The 23537-nt window shown below is 36.3% G+C and overlaps 1 protein-coding gene across 3 annotated transcripts; it reads right to left on the reverse strand.

Moving 5' to 3' along the window:
* Window positions 1-2931: 2931 nt before the first annotated feature.
* On the reverse strand, window positions 2932-18776 carry Enpp4 (ectonucleotide pyrophosphatase/phosphodiesterase 4). 3 transcript variants are annotated; one of them, XM_046426163.2, is made up of 4 exons: window positions 18552-18776; window positions 9443-10301; window positions 8658-8828; window positions 2932-6472 (listed from the first exon to the last, which is right to left on the reverse strand). In XM_046426163.2, the coding sequence occupies exons 2-4, from the start codon at window positions 10266-10268 to the stop codon at window positions 6108-6110; spliced, it is 1362 nt and encodes a 453-aa protein (XP_046282119.1). In that variant the 5' UTR covers window positions 10269-10301; window positions 18552-18776; the 3' UTR covers window positions 2932-6107. The 3 variants fall into 3 exon arrangements, with proteins under 3 accessions (XP_046282119.1, XP_046282120.1, XP_046282121.1); XM_046426164.2 differs by lacking the exon at window positions 18552-18776 and adding an exon at window positions 18364-18539; XM_046426165.2 differs by lacking the exon at window positions 18552-18776 and adding an exon at window positions 18298-18539.
* Window positions 18777-23537: the final 4761 nt, after the last annotated feature.

Consider the following 23537-nt stretch of genomic DNA (forward strand, 5'->3'; position numbering starts at 1 on the left):
GGACTCGTGTCTATAGTTTTCTTCTTTCTTTTGAATTTTGGCCTCTTGATTCACTTTCTTTGAAGTTCCTCAATGCTCAATCTTTTATATTTGTAATATAAATAGTAAGAGGACTCTTTTTTTTTAATTTTTTTTTATTGGTTGTTCAAAACATTATAAAGCTCTTGACATATCATATTTCATACATTAGATTCAAGTTGGTTATGAACTCCCAATTTTACCCCAAATACATATTGCAGAATCACATCGGTTACACATCCACATTTTTACATAATGCCCTATTAGTAACTGTTGTATTCTGCTACCTTTCCTATCCTCTACCATCCCCCCTCCCTCCCCTCCCATCTTCTCTCTCTACCCCATCCACTGTAATTCATATCTCTCCTTGTTTGTTTTCCCATTCCCCTCACAACCTCTTATATGTAATTTTGTATAACAATGAGGGTCTCCCTCCATTACCATGCAATTTCCCTTTTCTCTCCCTTTCCATCCCACCTCATGTATCTGTTTAATGTTAATCTTTTCTTCCTGCTCTTCCTCCCTGCTCTGTTCTTAGTTGCTCTCAAATGTATGAAAGGTCAAATGTATGAAAGGTCAGCAATGCCAATCAAAATCCCAACGGCATTTCTTGTAGAAATGGATAAAGCAATCATGAAATTCATATGGAAAAATAAAAGACCCAGAATAGCAAAAGCAATTCTAAGCAGGAAGTGCGAATCAGGCGGTATAGCGATACCAGACTTAAAACTATATTACAGAGCAATAGTAACAAAAACAGCATGCTACTGGTACCAAAACAGGAGGGTGGACCAATGGTACAGAATAGAGGACACAGAGACCAATCCACAAAGCTACAACTATCTTATATTTGATAAAGGAGCTAAAAGCATGCAATGGAGGGAGGATAGCATCTTCAACAAATGGTGCTGGGAAAACTGGAAATCCATATGCAACAAAATGAAACTGAATCCCCTCCTCTCGCCATGAGTAAGAGGACTCTTTCAATCACATAGTCTATCACACAGTTTGCCATTACTGGAAACACAATTACTACATATCCTTTTAAGAGTTTAAAAAAGAAAAAAAGTCCTGAGGAAGGTGCAGGATAAATCCTCACAGAAATTCTGAGTGTAAATCAACATTTGTTCTCTTCAGTGGATAATTCAAATACTTAAGTCTTATGGGTCAGATATGAGGTGTCCCCAAAAAGCTCATGTATATAGGTGACTGTATGACCAATGTGATTCTGCAACCTGTACAATCAGAAAAATGAGAAATTATACCCCATTTGATTCAAATGTATGAAAGGTCAAGATCATTGTACTGCCATGTGTAACTAATAAAAAAAAGACAATGCAAGAAAATTTAGAGGTGAAATGATTGGGTTATGAGAGTCTTATCCTAATCAGTGCACTAATCGCTGACATGGATTAATTAGTTGATAACTGTAGACAGATATGATATGGCTAGAGGAGGCAGGCCTCTGGCGGTGTGCCTTTGAAGTATATATTTTGTCCCTGGTGAGTGGAACTCTGCTTCCTGATTGCTATGTCCTAGACTGCTTTTCTCCTCCATGACCTTCCACCATAATGTTCTGCCTCACCTAGGGCCAAGAGCAATGGAGTTGGCCATCTATGAACTGAGACCTTTGAAATTGTGATCACCAAATAATCTTTTCCTCCTCAAATATTGTTCTTGTCAGGTCTTTTGGTCATCAAGACCAAAAAGCTAGCTAAAACTCTAAGTGCATCAGCCACACTATGTCTAACTGCTAAGAACCCCTTTATAAAATGTGCATGTGCATAGTGTGGTTATCCAGGTTTGTTTGGCAGTTAATTTTGATTGATCCTTTCCATCACCCCTTGTCTATGAAAGTGAGGTTAAGCATGGCAGAAATGAAAAGAATACTGATTAAATAACTAGCAATCCAGATCTTTCATATAGAAAGGAGGGCTGGAGACATGTATATATCTGTCTATAATTATCATAGAGCTGTCAGTAGAAGAGTTCAGTAAGTTCAATTTATTGATGGAGAAAATCAGATTTTAAAGGTCAAAAAGAAGATGTTTGGAAATGCAGAAAGTATGAGTGGCAGTTTGGCTTACTCTGTGGGTGAAGACTGACTTTGCCTCCCAGGAAATTTTGACTTTGGGACATGAGTTATAAGACAAGTAGATTTGACACTAACAATCATCTATGCATGCATACATTAGGGTAGAAATTAGAATATTTGTATGCCCACATCCCAGGACCCAGTTGGAACATTTGGATTCTCACATACCCTCCCAAGCAACAGCTATGTGTGTTGGTGGGAAGAGAGAAAGCTGGTACAGGAAAGCACAGGGCTTAGAAAAATTACTCTTAATCCAAGGATCTCAGCGGCAAGAGTTAAGCCATAAGTAAGTTTAACTAATTTGTTGGTATAAAGTTTTCCCACTTTTTAAAGAACTCTCTTTCAAAGTAAAGAAAGTATCTTTTATGTTTTTCCCACAGTTCTTAGCAGCGTTCACTGAACATAAAAACATAAAATCAATTAATCTCTCTTCTCCTAAAGGGAACTGTGTTGAATCTATGTTCATCTGAATAAGTTATTAAGTACTTTTAGCCACAAATGAAACAAAGCTTAAATACTATAACCACTCCTCTACTGTTTGGCAATCAGCTTTTAAAACTTCTTCCCTTCTACTTTAAGTCAATAAATTACAGTTCTGGAGGCTCTGCAACTTCTTTCCAATGATGTTTTTGTGCTGGACTGTACATTTTATACACTGTTTTAAATTTCTAGTTAAATGTTACATTTTGGGTCCAGGGTTTAAAAAAAAATAAAACCTGTAATGAATGACTGTAGAGGTTTTTGCAGAATCACTGAAGTCTTGACAACATATCTATCATAGTAGGTATATTTTGCAATTGGACAACAGATTTAAAACATAATGTTTTGGTAGATTTTATTCACATAAATTTTTTAATCATATGCAAAGTCATTAACTACAAATTCAAACAATACAGTAAAAATGTTTAACTTAAGGTAGTACATACAAATTTCCTTAATACTCATTTTATTTACACATTTTTTTAAGAATTGATAATAAATACTTTACATATAATCTTTGTCCTCCATGTCTAACTTTGCATTAACAATTAAGTAAAACCCTTCAAATGAGAGGAATTAAATGTAATAATCCTTAAAGATTACAAGATTTGGCGGGGGGGGGGAGATACAAAAACAATGTAAAGGCATTTTATTCCTTTAATATTCTAAAAATGTACCTGTAAATTTTTAAAGGAAGCCTAGTACAATAATATTTTTATTCTATTGCTGTTTACCAGACAAACTTGTACACTATCAACAGCAACACAATTGTCCCTATACTATAAATAAATATATTTATGTTGAACTCACACTGAATTAACAAAAGTTAATCCAAAGTTTTCCTATTACCTTTGAGAGTTGTCATTAATAGTTCTATATTTCCATATTGAAATGCTTTCTAATACCCAGAAAACAAAACGGCACATTAATCATTTACCAAAATACACATTAAAACCTTAATGTAAAAGGCTAATTTTACTAGACTTTTTCTCAGACTATTACAGGAATCATTGGTTTTAGCAGTGATAATTTTTGAAATATACAAGTGAATTACCACAAAGTTCAATTTAATGACATATAAACTTCTCTTGGATTAAACAATTACTATTCTTCTTATCTCATCAATATACATTAAAAATTTACCTAATATAGTATTTTGAGAATGGAATGAAAGACAAAAAAGTACATACCTCTTAGTGAAGGGATTAAAACATTGAGAGGACATCCCTTTCTATTTCATCCTATGTAAAATTCACACAAGGGTTGGACACCCTGTAGAGTTCTGAAACTCATAACCACCAATCAAGTTAATGCAATCACTAAAAATCATAACATTGATACTAGTCCATTCAACTAGTATCAAATATTCTGAAAATATTAGACTTTCCAAAAATATACACAATTTAGGGGAAAAAAGTTTTAAATGTGACAGTTATAGCCATTATTATTTTCTAAATGAGAATTAAGGTAGAAAGGAACTTTTAAATTACTTTATTGAGATCAATTAAAAAATCAAAAAATTTATCAAAAATCAAAATCAGGTCTATACTGTTCTTAATTCAATTTATAACCAACAGCATGGATTATCTATACAGGATGTAGAAATGCCTCTCAAAAATCCCAAATATAATGGGCACCAAATATTAGGATCAGGAAATTAGCAGAGACCCCACAGATACATTATATATAATGTTTTAAGAGTGACACCAGAGTTGTTCTTTATCATCACAGTCATCAACATTTAACTGAGCTGTATATTTACTACAGATTATCTCTGTTTCTGAAAACAGTTACCAAGTTTGTTTTATACTGCCAAAACATTAAAGACCACACACTATTAATTGTTTTTCTCAGGTCCTGATGAATGATCTTTAAATCCAATTTTTCCAATGGATATACTCTATACTGCCACAACTCAGTTTCTTCAAATTAATTTTAATTATTAGAAGGTGCTACTTAATAAAGGTAGGATGACAGTTATTCACATAAATTATTAGCTCTGAAGAAGCATATTTAAAGATATGAGATTGATTATTTCTGTGATTCCAAATACTAGAGGAAAAAACAGAGGCAGCACTAAAGCTATTCTGTCACTTCATATAGGAATGGTACAAAAATTAGAAGAAACTAAATTTATTTTCTTTAAAAAAAAAAAAGTTTGTAGTACCGAGGACCGGACCCAGAGACTCCCACATGCCAGGCTAGCACTCTAAACACTGAGCTATGTCCATGGATGGTCCTTTTAAAAAAATTATTTTGAGAATGGGTCTTGCTAAGTTACCCAGGTTGGCCTTCAATTTATAATCCTCTTGTCTCAGCCTCCAAAGTAACTGGGATTACAGGTGTGTACCAATGCACCTAATCTCCAAATTCCATTTTATAAATTTCTTACCTACTCTACTATCAAAAAGTAAGATATAGAGTCACAAAGTAAATATAAAAATCTCCCTTCATCATTATGACCCAATCAAATTCAAATTTGTATTCAGGTCACAAATTTCTCTATATTTGAATAGTTCAGGAAAAAAATTTAAAATGGAAACAAAAAATAACGAGTTTTTCTAAAGTTCTGGTTTTAAGTTGTGAGTCAGGTGAAAGTAAACCAAAATGAATTGCAAAAATAACATTCCCTTGAGAGCTGTGCTCTACAGGATCATGGAAACCTGACCACAGTCCAGTCCCTTCTAACCTCCTCCTATAATAACATCTACACACCTATACATGCAAACACACTTGTGCATACACACACATCAATAACTTATATAAAGCCAATAAACAAATTGAGAAGAGGACTTTCCTCTATTTTCTTCTGAATTTCTCATTAGCAATAATCTTCTTCAAAAGATATACCTTTTGAGATTTCAACAGCTTAAGGGACTTAAACATATACCAGTGACAACTCAAGCTTTGTATCAAATGGTCTTAGTTAGTTTTTATGTGATTTTTAATAGCTTTCCTTAAGATGATTTCTTTGTATGATAGAACTTTTTTTCTGCCTGGCTAACCAATTTTATTAACCATCACAGAATTTCCTACCTCAAGGACTTACTTGGGATACAAATTGAATAAGGGTAAATATAAAAATATAGGAAATTTTTCCTTCCTGATACATAAAATTCATGAATTGCATAAAGATTTCTGTTTTTTTCATTTACAAATATATAAATTTATTAGAAAAACACATCTACTAAATTTGGTATATTTTCATTTTAAAGATGTATCATCTTCATTGCAAAGAGAAAAAGAAAGCAGAGTATTTTTCTCAAAAGCTATTTCTAATTAGAGAAATAGGTGGTGTTAACTGATTTACTAGCATTTTTACTATGAATAGGGTTATTTGTATTACTAATGAACCAAAACAAAACACAAGGGAAAAAAGTAATTTTAGCATGTTTGGTCTAAGTTGTCTTTCAAAGTATACTTTTTCAGGGTTAAAAGGTTAAAACATCATTCCTAGGATACATCCTTAGTTTTGAGATTATGCAAAGACACTTTGTATAAATCCCAGTACATGTTACCCAATTAAAGGATCATCATCATCTTCTTGTAGCTGAAGTCGGGAAAACGGATGGGGTACAGACAGTCTGTTCTGCATGATTATTATGAGGCATGTTAGAGTGGTTAATGCTAAGAGTGCACCAATAACAATTCCAATGGCTTCTGGGAGATTAATGCACCACTGGTCAACCAACAAGCACTTGGTATGACTAAAGGTTCCATTATTGGGATGTGGTTTTAATCCCAGGATGTGACACATCATTGGATAAATATCCACAATATTAATGGTGCTATACTTGTAGCCTTTGTGAAATGCAGGGCCGTGGGCAGCTAGGAACGGATGCATACTGGGCAAAGAATTATCATAACCATGGTCACCTACTGAAAAAGAACAAAATGATGTTAGTAAATATAATTAGTCATCTTATTATAAAAAAAAAACTCACTTCTAGTGTAAATATACTTCTTGATAGCCTAATTCTCTTCTATTAAGATTCTGGTTAGTTGAACCAGACAGGAGCCAGAATTAAAAATTTGTATTTTCAACTCAACCGTGTCCCCTATTTCACACACACACCCCTTAGCCCATTGCACCATGGCCTCAGACTTTAACACTACTTCTCAACCTAATGTACTTACCTTTTAGTACTAGTCCCACTTACTTAACCTCTCAATCTCCAGCTCTATTTGTAAAAACTCACTTAAAAACAGCACCATTGATAAAAAAAAGTGTGGTCAGGCTGAATAGGGCAGAAGACCAATGAATAGAAAAGTTAATTTGCAGCCTTACTCATCTCAATTGCTCCTGGAATTAAGAAATAGGATGACATAATGTACTGGCTTACTAAGAGTTAATAAATGCTTGAAAACAGGATGGTAAGATAGGTGAGAATTTTACAAGAGGGATTCTTGTATCAAATGTAAAATGCAACAAGATTTACTCCAACTTGTAATTCCAGTAAAAGTCTGACTCAAAGAAAAACAGGGAATGGTCCCTAATGGAACTCCAATACCAAATTCACAAGTGTTAACTTTGTTTTAACAAATATTGTCTTTTAATGTACATAAGTTACATTTAATAAATTCCCACTTTCAAATCAAGTATAGATGACTAAATGATACGTATCAATGTATGTTACATTATTAATTGTAAATTTAGAATATTTCAAAATAATGAATTTGATCAATATGACAAAAAGCAAAATATAGACATAGATAGATGTTACGATTTTAATAATATTAAAATCTGCCTACATATGTAATAGAAAAAAGAATAGGAGAGGAAAACTCCTACAATTAATATTTGTCTATATCTGTATGGAGGGATTATGGATAGTTTTGTTCTCTTTCCTATATTTTCCAAGTTTAAAATAATGAGTTTATAAAATAGCATAAATATAAATACACAGACCCCACTGACTCCAAGTCTGTGTTGTCCTTGCCTAATTCTCCTAGATTGCTATACATCAGAGATCTGATAAAATTGGCCCTCCACTTGTTTGTGTGAACCATGTTTCACTGCAGCACACCACTTCAATTGCTACATATTATGTGTAGCTGCTTTTGCATGATAAAAGCAGAGTTGAGTGGCTCAGACAGAGACCAATCAATGGTTCACAAAGCCTAATATATTTACAATCTGGCACTTTATAAAAAAAAATGCTTACTGATCCCTGCAATGGAGTATAATTTTTTTACTCTTTTTTTTTACAGATTATTTTTTAAAGTATTAAAATTGAACATAAAATATGGACAAATGAACTTCAGTTGCAGCATGACCTAAAACTCACTCCTACATATTCTCTGTTTAAGGAGAGATTTTGATACACCTGTTTACTTGGTGGGTTTTTCTGTTTGTTTACTTTCTGATTCTTGTCTAGTATTCTAAATAGCTTATTTTATTCAAGGAAATTATATCATCACTGGGGAAAGACTCAGGGTTATGAAAAGGTCTTCAATTCACACTATTAAAAGGAATTTGAGGGCTGGGATTGTGGCCAGCAGTACAGCGCTTGCCTAGCACGTTCGAGACCCGGGTTCGATTCTCAGCACCACACAAAAATAAAGGCATTGTGTATTATGTTATGTCCATCTACAAAAAAAAAAAATTCTCTCTCTCTCTTAAAAAAAAAAGGAATTTGAAATAGCTAATCTCTCTCCTTTAAATTTGTTTCTTTAGCTTCCCTTCTTTTTTCTATAAATCAAGAGAACTATCTTGAAAATTGCTGACAGTAACTATACTTTTGATTTTTATTTTTAAGTAAATTGTGGGCTGGGGATATAGCTCCATTGGTAGAGTGCTTGCCTAGCATGCATAAGGTGCTGGGTTCAATCTCCAGAGCCATGGGGAAAAAAAAGGCAAATATACAGCTTCATCCTTCTAATTGAAAAGTGAAATTATGGTTATTGTAAATTACTATTGAATGAAAACCTGACCATCATCTAATAGGAAAATGAACTAATAATACTGTGTGAATATATCTAAATCAAAGTACCCTTTTAACAGAACAGTGTCATAATGTGTGATATATTCCTAGGATACAACAGAAATACCCTAAATACTTACATTTTGATGATGATTTATTTAGTACAATTGTCCAGCCTTCATCAGCAACCAAAATAATTGGCTGAATTCGATCATTATGTTGGTAATAATATCTGTTAGGAATGTCTTTTTTGAGATAAACATTCATGTGAGGGCTACAGTTTTTCAGTTTCTCATAAACCTCTGTTATATCTATAAAAAAGAAATAGCAAAGGAAAAAAGTCATGGTTACCTGATAAGGAAAAAAATGTCTAACTAGATTAGCTGGAATTAGATTCTGGACAATGTCATCTATTAAATAACTGAATTATTAAAACAACAGAGCAGAATTATGTAACACTGTTGAGGATGAATGGACACACACACATACACACACACCCCTTTATCAAGCATTCACATACTCTTCTTCGTTTTGTGGGTAATCCACAAAATGATTATCCACCTTTATAGAAAGAAACAATATTTATGTGGAGATTCCCAAGTAAACATAAGTTATGTATTACTACCAATTACTAATTTTATGATAAGTAGAATAAAGATATATCTCACACTAAAATCCAAGATTTCTTTAAAAACAAAAATATCCTTTTTCCCCCAGTGTGAATAATTTTAAAATAAATAAAAAGAAGAATCCAATCGCTCAAAACTTGTAAATTAGGAAGGAAAAAAAAATCCTACTCTATTTAGTATTCTGAGTATAATGCTGAACTACAAAAAGCCAGCATTTCATTTTTTAATACAACTCTCCCTCCTCAACCAAATGCTCCACTCAAATAATAGTATCCCTCAGCTAAAAGTCTACTTACTTATTTTGGGGAGCACTGCAGCAACTGGGCTCAAATCTATAAGACTGTAGTTTGAACGATCGATGCAGAGATCCAAGTTTATCCATCTGTTCTCAGAACACTGAGTCATCCCATGATCACTTGTAATAATCACATTAAGATTTTCCCACAATCCTAACATCTTGAGCTTTTGGACTAGGTAACCAATGAGGTCATCTATTTTTTTCAATACCCTGTGCATGTTTTCTTTATCTTCTGGTCCATATTTGTGTCCACTTGCATCTGGTTCTTCCCAATAGAGTGTTGCAAAGGTGACTGGTGGGTTCGAATTGCTGAGCCATGTCGTAATGTTATTTACTCTCTCCTCAAATGACACTGACATGCTATAATTCATAAAATAGGAAGGTGTGGTATTGTGAATGAGTACATCAGTACCAGGCCACATAGCAGCAGCACTCGATCTATTTTCCTGAAGCTGATTAGTCACCCAAATAGGTACTGCCTCATTCCACCAAAAAGGATCCTTGTCATTAGAATCAGAAAAATGTTTTTTTGTGACTGCATCATACATGGAATTGGCTACAATGCCATGGCTTTCCTCATATAAGCCTGTCACAATGCTATAGTGGTTTGGAAATGTTTTTGTGATAAAAACATTTTTAACATGTTCTACCAAGACACCTTCTTTGATAAAATTCTGGAGATGAGGAAATTCATAGTTCTGCAGATAGTCAGCTCTAAAGCCATCAAAAGACACCAGCAGTAACTTGGGTGGCAAACTATATGAAGAGTTACCTCTACAACCAGTCATAAGTCCAGAAAACAAAAGTATTACTAATAACTTCATAATGAACACGTTGAAGGACAGCAATCAGGGTTCCTAAAATATAAAAACACAAATCATAAGTAGTAATGCTATTTGATTTGGATTACGATTCATAAGTTCAACCAATAGGTGATGAGAATCAATATTCATATACCTTTTATATGCCAGCTTCACCTATATCAACTTAAAAATTACAAAATGTCATTTAAGGTTAATTTACTAAAGCTAAAGTTGGAAAAAAATTAAAATTGCCTTTACTTCTCCAATTTCCCATTATACATGTCCTGCTTCAGCCTTCACGCTGTGAAGGTAAGATGGGTCATTCTCTCCCTACCAGTAAACACTTGTGCTTGACAGCCCTGTTCTCTGTAGCAGTAGAAATTATTCTAAAGGCTTAACAGAAAACGTAAATATAAAAGCAATTCTTTTGTACAAAATACAAACAATATCAAGATTTCATTAGCTCCAGAGAAACATATTATTTTTCTAGTTTACCGAACAGTATCCTATAGTTCAATTCACAGAAATAACTAGTGGAAATTCTACCATTTTGGCTCACTGACCATTCTTATTAAAAAATACTGGCTTAAAAAAGGAGATTAAGAAATAAATGCTATTTAAGAAAAATATCTCCACTCAGTCTGTACTATCCCAATATTTACATGAAGTTGACTAACAAAGAACAAAGTCTACAGGGACTAACTTCTGAAGAAATTCAACAGCTGCTGAAATCAATTTCATCATCACATCCCTCTTAAACTTCCACTTTACTGTGGAAGACTTAACTATTTGTTATTTTTGAAAATAATTCATTGATATCAAAAACTCCTTTCATCTAATAAATATCCTTGCCTTCATTCTCCACCTTCTTTAGTCTCTAAGAAAATAGGATACATGGTTTAAGCAGAAAGATTTGCTTTAGATGGACAGGATACACCTTCCATCGTCAGGACAGAAGGAGCAAAAGCTAAGGGTGAAGGGAGTTGCCCTCTCTGCATTGCTGGAAATAGGGTCAATTATTGAAAGAGAGTAAGGTGGAAAAAGGTTCAGAGATTTGAGGACTACAGAAAATGTATGAAATGGTCAATGTGGAGAATGGGAGAGAAAACGAAGAAAGAGTAATATTGGTGGGTAATGCTAATAGCTGGTATCATGGATTTTCATAAGTGACATTGTTTTCCCTATCAACTCAGTGGCCCTGGCACAGGCATGAGCAAAAGGCAGCTGATCCAACCGAAGCTTCAGATTCTGGCTGAAACTGAAAGATGATTAGGCTGAAGATGTTGACTAAAGAATAGCTGAAGCCAGTAGGGTGGCACACATATCTGTAATCTCAGGGACTTAAGAGGTTGAGATAGGAGGATCCCAAGTTCAACTTCAGCAACATAGCAAGGCCCTAAGCAACATGGAAAGATCCTGTCTTAAAAAGAAGAAAAAAAAAAGAGTGGCTGAAATTCAAGTTGCAGCATCTAGGCTGAAACTTGAGATATGCAGGAAGTAGAGAGGTTTTTGAACTAAAGATTCTGATGGAGTCAAAGAACAGATGTCTTAGGAATAACTTTCCATGAAAGTTGCAAAGATGCAAGATTGTGGTCAGAATGAGATATACAGTTCATTATTTCAGAGTAAGAAACCCTTGGGTCTGGCTACAGGAGCATGCAGCTTTAATAGCAGCAAGCTAACTAATAATGATTATTAAGTTCACAAGCCATTCATTGTGTATTCTTCTTTCTACAAACTAGACTGCAATTTCTTGAATGCAGAGACTTTCATCTTTCTTTCAAAGACACTACCAGGATGATCTGTATACTGGTAGTCATTCAAATACTTAGGGATTGAAGCTGTGATTCCCTGAAAACCAATGACTTAAAGTTCTGGAATCAAAAGGTACAAAATCATATTTGTGAAGGTCTTTTGTCTGGAAGATCCTCTACCATATCAATATGAGATAGGTGGCAATCTGAATGTGGTACTTTGGACATCTGTTGCTGATGCCATCAAAGAAACCAGAAACAGCGCAGAATAACAAAATCAAACTACCTTTTAATAGGACAGAGTGACAATTCTAATGAGTAATAGATGAAGCACACTCCTACAGATACAGCCCCCATTGTACTGTGCCAGCAATTCCAGCTATCAAGAATCCATATATGTAGAACTTCCGTTTTCATTCAGTGTTTTGTGTTGTACTCTACCATAGAGTTCATGCATAACTCAACTCCTCTCTCAGAGGAGAATATTGTTCAATCAGACAACACTATTATGTGAGCTGGTGCTGTAGGTTCCAGAAATTTGAGAACTTACGTCAAAGACACAAGATCTCCATGAAGTCTTGGATTCTGTAGATTCCTAGTTACTCTGAGTACAGGTACTTCCTGATACTCAAATATTTGTCCAATAAGAGTAAATTAAAATAGCAAAGATATGACACAGTATCTTTTCAAGGACAAAAGATAAATATACTTTTTAAAAAATGCATTATTTACAACCTGGCTTTATCCCCAAGTAATCATTCTATATTCCCAACCAATCCACTGCACAAACTATTCTGCTGAAATGTACAATCAGATATATATCAGAAGGAATGCATTCTCTACACTTCTAAATTTTTCCACTTCATTAGTGGAAATAACTTCACCATTCTCTCAGGCACACAGATATCTGAGTACCCTGTCAACCAGTCTAGTCAATCCTCACTTTTTATATCATCTAGTACAAGACTGTAGCAAGAATCACTGAAGAGAGCTGTGAAAAGTGCAGATGTCCAATCTACACTTAGAAAATTATGATTCAGTCAGTCTAGAGTTCAGGCCAAAAATCTGCACTTTTAACAGCTACCCACTCTTTCCTGTCTCCACTGCTGCTGTACTCCTTAAAGTCCTCAATACCTCTGTCTGTGGCTCTTCTGTCTTCTAACTCACCTTCTTACCTTAATCATCTTCCCCCTTGTCACCCAACATCTGCTGCCAACTTAATCTTCACAATATTTCACTTAAAAAAAAGTTCAAAGGATACTGAAGTCCAAACTCCTCCCATACCTAGGTCAAACATGCTTGTAAATTACTGTGAAATGGGTACTGAAATAACTACCAACCTTACCTCTCATCCATTATACTGCACTGTATTACAAAGACATGTAAAAGATAATTGTTACTTATCTTGGTAACTTGTAAGTGACCTGTAACCACTCTTCAGTAATAGTTTGTGCTTCCAGAACATTTTTAAGTTATTTTCTACACATGAAGCCTTGCTCAGACACTCTTTTAGATAATTTTTAAACAATCATTCAACAAATATCAAATATAACTAATTCTTTTTTTTAAAGAGAGAGAGAATTTTTTAATATTTATTTTTTAGTTTTCGGTGGACACAACATCTTTATTTTATTTTTATGTGGTGCTGAGGATCGCCAGGCGAGTGCATTACCGCTTGAATCACATCCCCAGCCCCAAAAATATAACTAATTCTTGAATGCAAATATATAAATATATACATATGCCATTTAAAATACATAATACTCAAAACAGGGGTACAAATAATCAAAATAATCAGGCTGTCATCTTGGAAAGATAGATAGGATTTATACTTAAATCAACTTTGTTTTACAACACCAAGACTTCTTTACAACACTGTTTGAGCTTCAACACAATAAAGTTTTATTTTTTAAAAACTAAGCCCTAGAGGAATGACTACAAATGGAATATCAGAGTATGTCCAAAATTTTTCCAATACAGTTACCTCTAAGAGTAGAGGGGTGCCACATCAATTCAGTAAATGGTATAAGGACAACTGAATATCCACATGCAAAAGAATGAATTTGGATAATCCATCTTCTGCTGCATACAAAAATTAACTCAAAATTGACCATGAACCTAAGGTTAAGAACTAAAGTTGTAATGCTCTTAGGGGAAAATATAGGAATGAATCTTTATAATCTTGGATTAAGCAAAACCTTCTTAGATACCACACCATAAGCACAAATAACAACAACAACAACAAAAGAACTGGACTTCATCAAAATTAAGTTTTGTGCTTCAAAGGATCATCTAGCAAGTGAAAGACAACCCACAGAATTGGAAGAAAATAGTTGCAAATCATATGTCTGGTAAGAGATTTGTACCTAGAATATATATAATAAAACTTATAACTCACTAACATAAAGTTAAATAATCCAATTTAAAAATGAGCATAGGAACTAAAAAGATATTTATCCAAAGAAGATACAGATAACAAACACATAAAAAGATGCTTAACATATTAGTCATTAAAGAAATGCAAATTAAAAAATCACACTGAGATACAACATCCACTAGGATGGTTAAATAGAAAAGATTAGTAACAAGTATTGGAGAGTATATAGAGAAATCTGCATTTTCATAAACTGCTAGTGGGAATGTAAAATGGTACAGCCACCCTGAAAAAATAAAAACATCCAGGCAATTCTTCAAAGAGGTTAAAGAATTACCATAAGACCCAACAATTCTAATATCAGCTATTTACCCAGGAGAAATGAAAACATATATCCACACAAAAACTTGCAAAGGTTCACAGCAGGATCATCATCAGAGTCAAGAAGTGGAAACTATTCCACCAAAAACTAAATAAAATGTGGTACACCCACATAATACGATATCTGGCAATAAAAAGGAATGAAGTACTAAAATGTGCTACAACTTGGATAAACCATGAAACATTAGGGTAAGTGAAACAGGCAGTCACAAAAGATCACCTATTACATGATTCCATTTAACTGAAATGCCTAGAACATGCAAATCTATAGAGAAGAAAGTATACCAGTAATTACCTAGGGCTAGACACTGGGAGAGAATGGGGAGCAAACGCTAGTGGGTATGAGGCTTTTTGGGGAGGTGATGAAAATGTTTTAAAATTGATTGTAGTGATGGTTGAATAATTCCATAAAGTTGCACATTTAAATGAGCAAACTGAATGGCACCTGACTTATACCCCAATAAAAGTATTACATTTTTAAAAGTAGAGGGAAGTGAAATTATATTCTTAAATGCCCCACCACAGAACAGGAAATATCTTTTGTCATCTCATTTTTACCACAAAAAGTATGTGAACTGTGTATCCCATAATACAGATTTTTTTCTTAGCTATAGTTGGACACAATTCTTTTATTTTATTTTTTATTTTTATGTGGTGCTGAGGATCAAACCCAGCGCCTTGCATGTGGTAGGCGAGCGCTCTACCACTGAGCCACAACCTCAGCCCCCATAATACAGATTTGAGTGCTTAAATGTGAAAATACTGTACACCACTTCCCATATTCAAAACACCACCACAGTAAAAATCCTGTGTTTGTCCTTCTAAAAATACAAATCAAAATCCTTCCCCTAATCTTGAGTATAAAGGATGCTCAAAGAATTCTGGCTATTAACTCTAGGGTTCAGTAATCTCTCAGCACACACTGCTTGGACCCAAATGTGCCTGTCCTTATCATTAAGCTCAGTAACATGGACAAAGCAAAAAGACTATAGACTCTGAAGTCAGAAAGATCCCAGAATAATGAGCTTAGTAGATGGGTAATCTTTTTCAAATCTATTTTCTTTCAGTTTCAGTTTCCTTGTGTTTAAAATTGGGAATGCAGAAAAGTTACAGAACAGGCCCTCAAAATTAGTTTCTATTATCTACTCTAGTTACAAAGCTGTTATGTTAGAAAAAAAAATCTGTACCATGACAGGCAGAATAATATTATTATAAAACTATAAAATAAATTATGAATAATTTAGGCTAATCTCTCTTTAAATATGATAAAGTTGAAGTCCAGCAATTAGTAGCTTTATTGTGCTTTTACTAATTTCATGTTCTCAATAACTGTACAAGTCTAGTAGTAGCAAGTTAACAAATCCAGTAATATGCTCCAAACTGTTAACACAGCTTTACCTGCCTAGATTTATGTCTACCACATTCTGTTTCATTCTAACAGCAAATGTTAAGCTATAAGCAAATCACCAGTGAGAAGTTCTCAAGTAATTTTTTTGGGTGGGTGGGAGGAGGACCAGGACTTGAACTCAGGGAACACTCAACTACTGAGTCATAATCCCAGCTCTCTTTTGTATTTTATTTAGAGAAAGGGTCTCACTGAGTTGCTTAGCACCTTGCTTTTGCTGAGGCTGGCTTTGAACTCCACATCCTCCTGCCTCAGCCTCCCTAGCTGCTCAAGTAATTTTTAAGGAACGAAATTGTTACATTATAAATGACTGGGAGAAACTGTTATTTTTCATCACAAAATAAATAAATTTATATATATATATATCAAAAGGAAAGGAAAAAAGAAGACCTATTTGCCCTATATCCCAACAGCAACTGGAAGTTCCTACAATGTGATATCCCAATTCAGGGGACTCCTACCTCCTCTGGGATGACTTTCTTGCCTGGATGGAAGGCCTGTCAGTCAACTCTCACTGGCATTCTTAGCCCTTGTGAAGTTGGGAAAGGATATCTGTCACCATGACCAGACCACCTGCCCTGCCATACAATGAAACACCTATCAGCTTTAAAACAGCATTATTGTCTGTCGCAACACACAACTAAACCAGTCAGAGTCACTCCAGATGAACTGGGCTGGCATGAAATAATCACACAGAGACAGAGAAATACCTTTTTCTTTGGGTTCTGTGATGGCTTCTCTGATGCAGCTCTCACAAAGGAGGCAAGTCAGGCAAGAAAAAGAGAGCATGCCTCGAACCCAGGGTTTTATTGGGGGAGGCTGTTCCATGGAATAGTCTATCCCAAAAAGAGCAAAGGGGTAGGATTACCAAGGAACAGGTTAAGTGTAACTTAACTCCACAGATGACTGCCTACTCCTGGAGCCACACCTCATTATCCAAGCAGAGGTAAAGTTCAAGTTTTGCGGGGTGCAATAATTGTTCTGAACCCCCGGTGCATCAGGACTTTAAAACCTCTGCATCCAAGGCAGCTCCCAACAATTGTCTGTGTAGATAATATCAATGACTACCTTTAGATTATCTCTTCCCATATCTTTCACCCCGCCACACACACATTTTTTTTTTTTAATTTTGAGATAGTGTCTGGCTAAGTTGCTGAGGCTGGCTTTGAACTTGTGATCCTCCTGCCTCAGCCTCCCCAACCATAGGCATGCACCACCATGCCCAGCTATTATAAGTTAATTCATTAACAGTCTGAGGAAAAACTATAACAACTCCCTAAAAAACTTTCTCAGTCTTAAAAATCTAGGATTCTAAGTTATTCTCCAATTTTCTAGCATGCAAAATTTTCTACCATATTCAGATCAGTAACACTCATCTGACTTCTGACATTGCAAAATACCACTCTGAATGTACTCTTTGTTTTCATCAAAATTTCTTCCAAATTATATTTTGCAACTTGTGTAAGGTAGGAGAGAGAAGATGAGGGAGAGGGATAAAGGGGAAGGAAGGAGAGAATGAGTGTTTGCAAGCTCATTTCTGTAAAATAGACTGAAACAATCTCTGGGGAGTGGAGAGTGGGGAGAAAAACCATAATACAGAAATAGGCAGCTGATGTCCTACAGTATTTGTCAAGTCTTTAGATGGCCTGCTGGTTCAGAAAAGCCCTTCTGGAGTCAGACCTCATGTAAACCTGCTTGTCATTAGTTGTACAATCCTGGACAGGTCCCTTCTCTTCTCCGAGTCTGACTTTCCTCATCTGTAAAATAGGCCGCTATTATCTCAAGAAGTTGTAGCGTTGTTTGTAAAGTACTTAACACAGTACTCGGCCCATAAAAAGCACTTAAATGGTATCTTTTTACTGTCTGGTTTGCTTGTTTTCTAGAAAACTAAGTTTTAAACACAATTAAATAATCATAGGTAGTACCTAAACCTAATATGCAGACAGACGCACGTCCCTGGATAGTGTTCCCTTAAAAGCAAACGCCTTCCGTCCCAGAGCGCTGCACCTGGCCACCCCGCCCCGTCGCCCTCCACTTTCATCCCCGGCCCAGCCTCGCCCCTTCCACTGCAGTTCAGCCAACTTCCCTCCCCGCACCCCAAGCACTACAGCTCCTCTTCCCCGATTCCGCGTCCACCTGCTGAGTTTTCTTTCCTCTTCCCTCACTGCTCCCCGCCTGCGTCTCGGCCCACTAGTTCCCTACCTGCCTTTAGGGGTTCTTCGCCGAGTCCCCGCCGGCGTCCGGGAGTGCGTGTGCGCGTGCGTGCGTGTGGTCTCGATCGCGAGCGAGGAAAGAGTCTCGCCAGCTTTATTTTCAACCCCACTAGCAGACTCGGGAGGGAGCGAGTGGCATTTCCCACAGGACGCCAGGAGGACGAAGCTCAGACTCACCCGTCGCCGCCGCAGCTCCCGCCGCTTCTTGCCACCGCACGGAACTCGGCGCTAGCGGAACCCGGCACTGGCGGAATCCGGTACTCGTGGGTACTTGCTAGCGACGGGAACCGCGAGGGAGAGGGGCGAGGCCGAGCTCTTCCTGAGACGCCTGCGCAGTAGCGGGCGTCCGCACCGCAGTTAACAGCCCGGACTGCCCCAGATCCGCGCTGCTGCCGGCGCAAGAGTGCGCAGCTGTCCTGCGAGCGACTGCGAACAAGCTTAGCGCTAGCCGGCCCCGCGGCGGAGTCCGAGACATTTTCTTGGATTGGATGCCGGAGCTAGTGTTCATTGTAACTCCCTTTCTGATTGGTTAGATTCACGTAGCACCTGGAGACAGGTGTTTTGATGGAGTTGAACCCGACCTAGGAGAACAGGTTTGTTCCTCTCTCCCACTTCGCGCTTTCCTTATCATCCTAACGAGTGCCTGAAAGTCCTTTGGCAGTTGCCAAATCCACCGCTTACCATTCCCCTAGTTACTCTGATCTGACTCTTTAGGTGGCCACAGGGAATATGGCTTTGGCTGTACCACACAGTTCTGCACAGGTATAGAGAAGCTTTAGCCAGTTCCAAGGTTAATAGCTAAATTCCCAAACTGAACAGTTTTAAAAGAAAAGTCCCTCAGCTTTCAGCTTTACAAAGTAAAGTAAAGAAATAATCCCCCCCTTTGTACTGTTTCTACTTTCCTGCACCCTTTTCTTTGAAACCACTCTTTGGCTCAGCTTATCCGCACATTCATTCTGCTGAGAATAAGGTGTTGCCAGATTCAAGAAGTTCAAATAAAAGCCAATCAAAATCTTCACGTTAAATTTGTTATGGTTTGTCTTCACACAATTGGGAAATGAGCATTTTTTGTTAGATGTGTGTGTGTGTGTGTGTGTGTGTGTGTGTCGGGGGGTGGGGGTGCTGCTGCCTTTAATAAGAAAGTAAGTCAAACTGTTAAATAATGTAACTTACAAGCAAAAAGAGAAATTAAAGAGGTAAATTTATTTGGGTTGCCTAGGCACAAAGAGAAAATAGTATATTTTTTCTCTTATCTGCAGTGCCAAACACAGAACCTGGCATAGAAGTACTCACTAAATCATTGTTGGATCTAATGGGATATTTTAAGGTGCTCTAGATTTATTGCTCACACTCATTAAAATGCAAGTTCTAGGATAAATATTTTCATTCTGGTTCACAACTCTGTCTCCACCAGATGCCCCCAGCCAGAAGTACAATTCAATGAATTAAGAATATTAATCACATGCAATATCCTCAGGTGTTAAGGAATTAATAGTTATAAACCCAGTACCTGGATCGGTTCTTTGCAATAGTAACCCTAGATATCAAAGTCTGAGCTTGGCCCATTGGTCTGAGCTTGAAAGTAAGGTCATTACCAAGAATCTGGAAGCAAATGGGGATACAATTGGGACTAGATGTATTCTGTTGATTGTTAGTTTGTACCTTGATAAGTTATTTCCAGTTTCAAGCCTCAAGGCTAGCCGGTGCATTGGGGAATTGGGGTACCATACATAGGTCCATGGGCTGTCAGATCAAGCTAAATTCTTGCATCTGTTAGGCCTGAATTTGAATACTTACTCTGCCACTCAGTTACAGAAAAATATTGGGAAATTGTCTCAACCTGTTTGAGCATTTATTTCCTCATCTGCACAATAAAGTATTACAGTACCAACCTCTTAGATAAATGAGGTAAAGCAAGTAAGGTACTCAGCACAGTATTTGAACATTTTAAGTTTTAGAAATGATCATTATGACCTGAAAATAAATATTGCCCAATTTGAACAATAGGGTAAGCCTGAGTTCTAGGAGAATTTGTATCATATCCAATTCAGTAGAACTTATATTTTCTGGGCATTTGGGGGTATGATTATGCACATCATGTTTTTTCACTCACTAGGGACATAATTATTTAAATAGTAGACAAAATTGACTGCCATATAGATGACGTGTAGTCCATACCTTAAGCACAGCAGTAGAGAGGAACTTTGCAAACTGTACATTTGTTTGTTTGTTTCTGTTTCTTTGTTGTTTTTGTTTGTTTGGGTCAATGATAGATAATAACTGGCCAGTCATCAAAGAAAAGGGCTACCTTCAACCACTGATACTGCCTGTGTGGCTGGATCAGATCCGAGAGTCCCATGTAGTCTGGTCACTTCCTTTGTAAGAATCAGTGGTCAAGAACAGAGGGACAAAATGACACATAAGGACCTTCTGGCACCAGGCTTCTGTTATTCCCCCATATATTACTATTCAACCAAAAGAGAAATATGGTTTCAAATGGGATTAAATAATAAATACTTACCATGTTGTGGAACAAGGAATCCAAAGGAAGGGGAGACTTCAGGGCTGGTTGAATTAACAACCAGACAATGTTAATCATGTCCTAGATTCTTTTTTTTTTTTTAATTTTTTATTGTGGGTTGTTCAAAACATTACAAATTTCTTGACATATCATATTCCACACTTTGATTCAAGTGGGTTATGAACTCCCACCTTCACCCCATACACAGATTGCAGAATCACATCAGTTACACATCCATTGATTTACATATTGCCATACTAGTGTCTGTTGTGCTCCACTGCCTTTCCCATCCTCCACCCTCCCCCCTCCCCACCTCTCCCCTCCCCTCCCCTCCTCTCTCTCTAATGTCCTAGATTCTTATACAGTGACTTCTGGCGCCTGTACTGGTGAAGATAACTACCAGTACCAACAGGAGCCAGATGATTCATTTTTCACCTCTACTGGGTGACAGAAGTGGCTTCTGGGATTTTTTTTTTATCTCAAAAACCTCTGGCAACATCTCCTTCAATCAGTTTGACTAGAATAGTGCCACATGCTCAAATCTAAGCTGGCAGAGAATATGCAGTTACCAGTAATTATGTCCACACCTTGAGCACAGCAATGGACAGGATTTCCCGAACTCTATACTTTTTTCCTCAGTGGTAGGGAGGTGGAAAGGATGCTTAGAAGTCCACTATAAAGTTTACTATAAATTCATTGTAGGAATTTAATGATAAAATGTAGCAGCAATACAAATTCATTTCTAATGTGGGTTTTAGACATAGATGATGTATTTAAGAATATTCACTTGTGTTCTTTAGCTCAGCTTTTGAAAAGGGAATTTTACACATAAAGCCTTTGCACCCATTTTGTGTTATAGACTGAAATGAGTTAAAGGCAATAGTCTGAATTCATTATTTACAAATGAATGTTGCATTCCCAGAGAGCACTGACTTGGCTAAATTCACACAAACTAACCCAACTAGAGTCTTTGTCTCCATTTGTAATGTCAGATTTGGAAGTAGTCAGAGTTAGTTTCTTTTTTAATCATGAACTAGACTCAAGATTTAGTGTTTATTAACACAAAATATGTTTTAAATCGAATCCTTTTCAAAGTTAAAGATAAAGCTCTTTATGCAATTATTTCTCCTTTAAATTCCTAATTGTGACGTATAACTCATTGTTGGCAGGAGTTAGGTCAGATGTTAGAAGTTACAGGAAAAAGGTTTCAGAGCAAAAGCCACACCCTGCCCAAGAAAAACAACTTCTGTCCACTGCTTAGCTCTAATTAAATAACCACAAAAATGAAACTAAAGAATCAAAGTTCAATCACTAGGAGCATATTTTAAGGTTCATTTTTAATAGATATTACTATAAAGAAAACAAAATGCAGGTTTTTATCTTAATATAAGAGAAGAAAGAACCTTAGGAAATCATCGCACATTAGTGACTTGGAAAGTTCATTTAAGTAAAACTCTTCACTTAGTCCTATTTTTAGCAATATTATATTTAAATAATCTCAGTTAAGATTGATACTACACTATGTTTTTAAAATTTTTTTCTGTGTAACCTTCATTAAACTATATTTTTTCTGATATTTAATAAAGTTGTGAAAAAAGCAGCAGAAATTCTTTTGAGGGTTTTCTATGTGGAAAGCATTGTGCTCAATTTTTCAAAGGATACAAAAATAAGTAAAATTCAGCTCCTATTCTCAAGGGGCAACTCATCTAGAAAGGCAAATGAAGAGGACATTGCTGTGCTGCTCTTGCCTGTCCGGCATTTATTCCTCCATCTTCTGGTGGGTCCTCTGGGAAACCACTACCTTCATGCCAGTCTATGGGAGTCAAACTGGGCTGGCCTTAACTCCCCACATCTCTAAGCTGGACTCTGAAGGAGCCAACTGTCCTGGTTTGCCCTGAACTGAGAACTTTCCTGGGGCCTGAGACTTTTAATATAAAACCAGAAAAGTAACAAGCAAATTGGAATGAGCTGGTCACCTAACTCTGACCAAAGTCTGGCTTATTAGAGCCCATTCCACTCTATAGACCATAGGAATTGATTCAGTGCTAGGGACCTGCTGCAGACCAGTCCAAAAGACTCAATCCTAAAACTTTTTTTAAACAATTGAGAAAAATTATTTCAGCATAATAGTTAAATATAAGCCTGGAGGTGCTGGTGATATCTGTTGTCACTGTAAAGGGAAAATCTACTGGGTAATGAAGCCAATGCAGAAGAAAGCAGAGCCAAAAGATGGAACCCAATATCTGACAACATTAGGCACTTGGATCCAAGTTTCCCTTAAGCTCCATCCCTGAACTTTTCAATTTACATGATGATAAATCCTCCTTTTGCTTAAATGAGGTTTAGTTGAGTTTCTATCACTTACATCTGAAAAAAGAATAAGAAAAGTAGTCTTGTGCCTATGTCATCAAGTAAGGTACATGCAAAAAGACAGGTCCAAAAGAGGAAGAGAATGCAGGAGTGAGGAAACTGATCTAGGATGAGCTAGCATTTAACTTTCCATGTCAGATGGTGCAGTCATTTCCTATGATTGCTGTAAAAAAAAAATACCACATACTTATCAGCTGAAGCAACAGAATTTCTTACTTTCAGTTCTAGGAGTTAGAAGTCTAGAAGAGGTCAGTAGGACTGTGTTCCTCTGG

Source organism: Marmota monax, unplaced genomic scaffold (genome assembly GCF_021218885.2).
Source record: "Marmota monax isolate L192 unplaced genomic scaffold, Marmota_monax_Labrador192_F-V1.1 WCK01_AAM20220418_F8-fsc00187, whole genome shotgun sequence".
Taxonomy (NCBI): Eukaryota; Metazoa; Chordata; class Mammalia; order Rodentia; family Sciuridae; genus Marmota; species Marmota monax.